This window comes from Amphimedon queenslandica, unplaced genomic scaffold (assembly GCF_000090795.2).
Source record: "Amphimedon queenslandica unplaced genomic scaffold, v1.1 AMPQUscaffold_4300_Cont23719, whole genome shotgun sequence".
In the NCBI taxonomy this organism is placed as follows: domain Eukaryota; kingdom Metazoa; phylum Porifera; class Demospongiae; order Haplosclerida; family Niphatidae; genus Amphimedon; species Amphimedon queenslandica.
Genome location: NW_003555386.1, coordinates 1 through 1,510, shown reverse-complemented (window position 1 = coordinate 1,510; position 1,510 = coordinate 1). Strand labels below are relative to the sequence as shown.

The 1,510-nt window shown below is 32.1% G+C and overlaps 1 protein-coding gene across 1 annotated transcript; it reads left to right on the top strand.

The window, feature by feature from the left end:
• Nucleotides 1-5: 5 nt before the first annotated feature.
• Nucleotides 6-1,266, top strand: LOC100632141 (sister chromatid cohesion protein DCC1-like; the record flags this gene model as incomplete). The annotated part of the gene is made up of 6 exons (XM_003391913.3): nt 6-96; nt 178-449; nt 599-676; nt 734-819; nt 872-934; nt 1,020-1,266. Coding segments are annotated over 6 exons (699 nt in total), but the record flags the coding sequence as incomplete, so codon positions are not given.
• Nucleotides 1,267-1,510: the final 244 nt, after the last annotated feature.

The following is a 1,510-nucleotide window of genomic DNA, read 5'->3' as shown; positions in this document are numbered from 1 at the left end:
TACAGTACACTTATAATGATTATTTAGATAAGGTACAAGCAAGTGAAGATGAACTCAAGACTGGTCTCAAACAATTACAAGCTTGTCTCATTAATGGTAATACAAACAGGGCATCACTTTCAAATTTAAAAAGTCAAATTTGAATTTAAAAACTTTTTTTTAATTTCAAATCGATAGGATATTGGAGAGTGTTTCACTTAGATTATCGTGATCAAGTATTCCAGAGTATACTGACACTGCTGGAAGAAGAGGATTGGTCATGGCAGTCTATACCTCTCAAGGAGACGTGTCAGAAATTAGAGGAACTAGAGCCTCCATTTGTACTGGAGCATGTCCTTGATTGTTATGGGGTAGTGTTCACTGGAGACGAGGGAGAGAAGAGATATGGGCTAGAGGAGGATAAAGTGTGTCAGTTTTGTGCTGAACTGTTTCTGAGACAATCAGGAAAAGTAATGAATAAATAAAATGATAATATAAGATTTTATATGATATGCATACATGGATGAACATGTATATGTGTATATCTATATAAGTAATACATGTATATAAATACATATTAATTATTGTAATTATGCTTGTATATGTTGCATACATTTAGTTCAATTATGAGGAGTTTATGGAGTCATGGCCTTCATCTGTTCCATTAGGAATGACAACATCATTAGACCAACTGAAGGTATACAAGCAATCTTATATACTATACTATAAGAATAATACTGGTAATGTGTTGTAGGGTTTGGCATTGACGGATTTAAATTCAGTTCCAGCTGTCATATGGTATTTCCCAGCCACCGACTTACCCGAAGACCCAGCTGCAAGGTAAGGTAATTATTAATTCTTATTTATTAATAAATATTATTATTTTCTAAAGGTTTTCAAAGTTATTCAGTGTAAAAGAGAAGTGGGCGTATGATGAAATGCATCCTTACATTAGGTACTGACATATGTTAGACCCATTCATAATGCAATGTATTGAATAGCTGGTTCTTTTTCATTGTTATCACTTGCTTTTACAATAGTGATTTAGAGTCACCAGGTCAATCCCTCAATGGTCTATTATTGAAGTATTCAAGAGTGTCTGTATCTCAAGGGAAGAAAACTTATAGTGCTAAACTAACTGCTTTGTAAAAATAAAATAATATAAAATATAATTATTATAATTTAATGTATGGTTGAACTATATCAGTGATTTGTGGCTCCTGAATAGATTTTAGTGTGGTGTATACTTCCTGTAGTTTTTCTTTAGAATCATCTTCAGATAAATTATTCAACATTAGTAGTAGTTCGTGCACTAGCCTTCTTGCTTTTGTTAATTTGATGTCTTGGTGTTCAATAATGTAACTATGTACACTTAATGCTATGAGACTTTTAGCGTTAAGTGCTGATGACACCTTAATCACACTACTTGATACAGCATCTGATAGTTTGTCAGAAATTTGTCTAAACTGTCTTGCTGAAGTATCTAAATTGTAATAATGATATTATAATAATAATAATAATACACTTACTC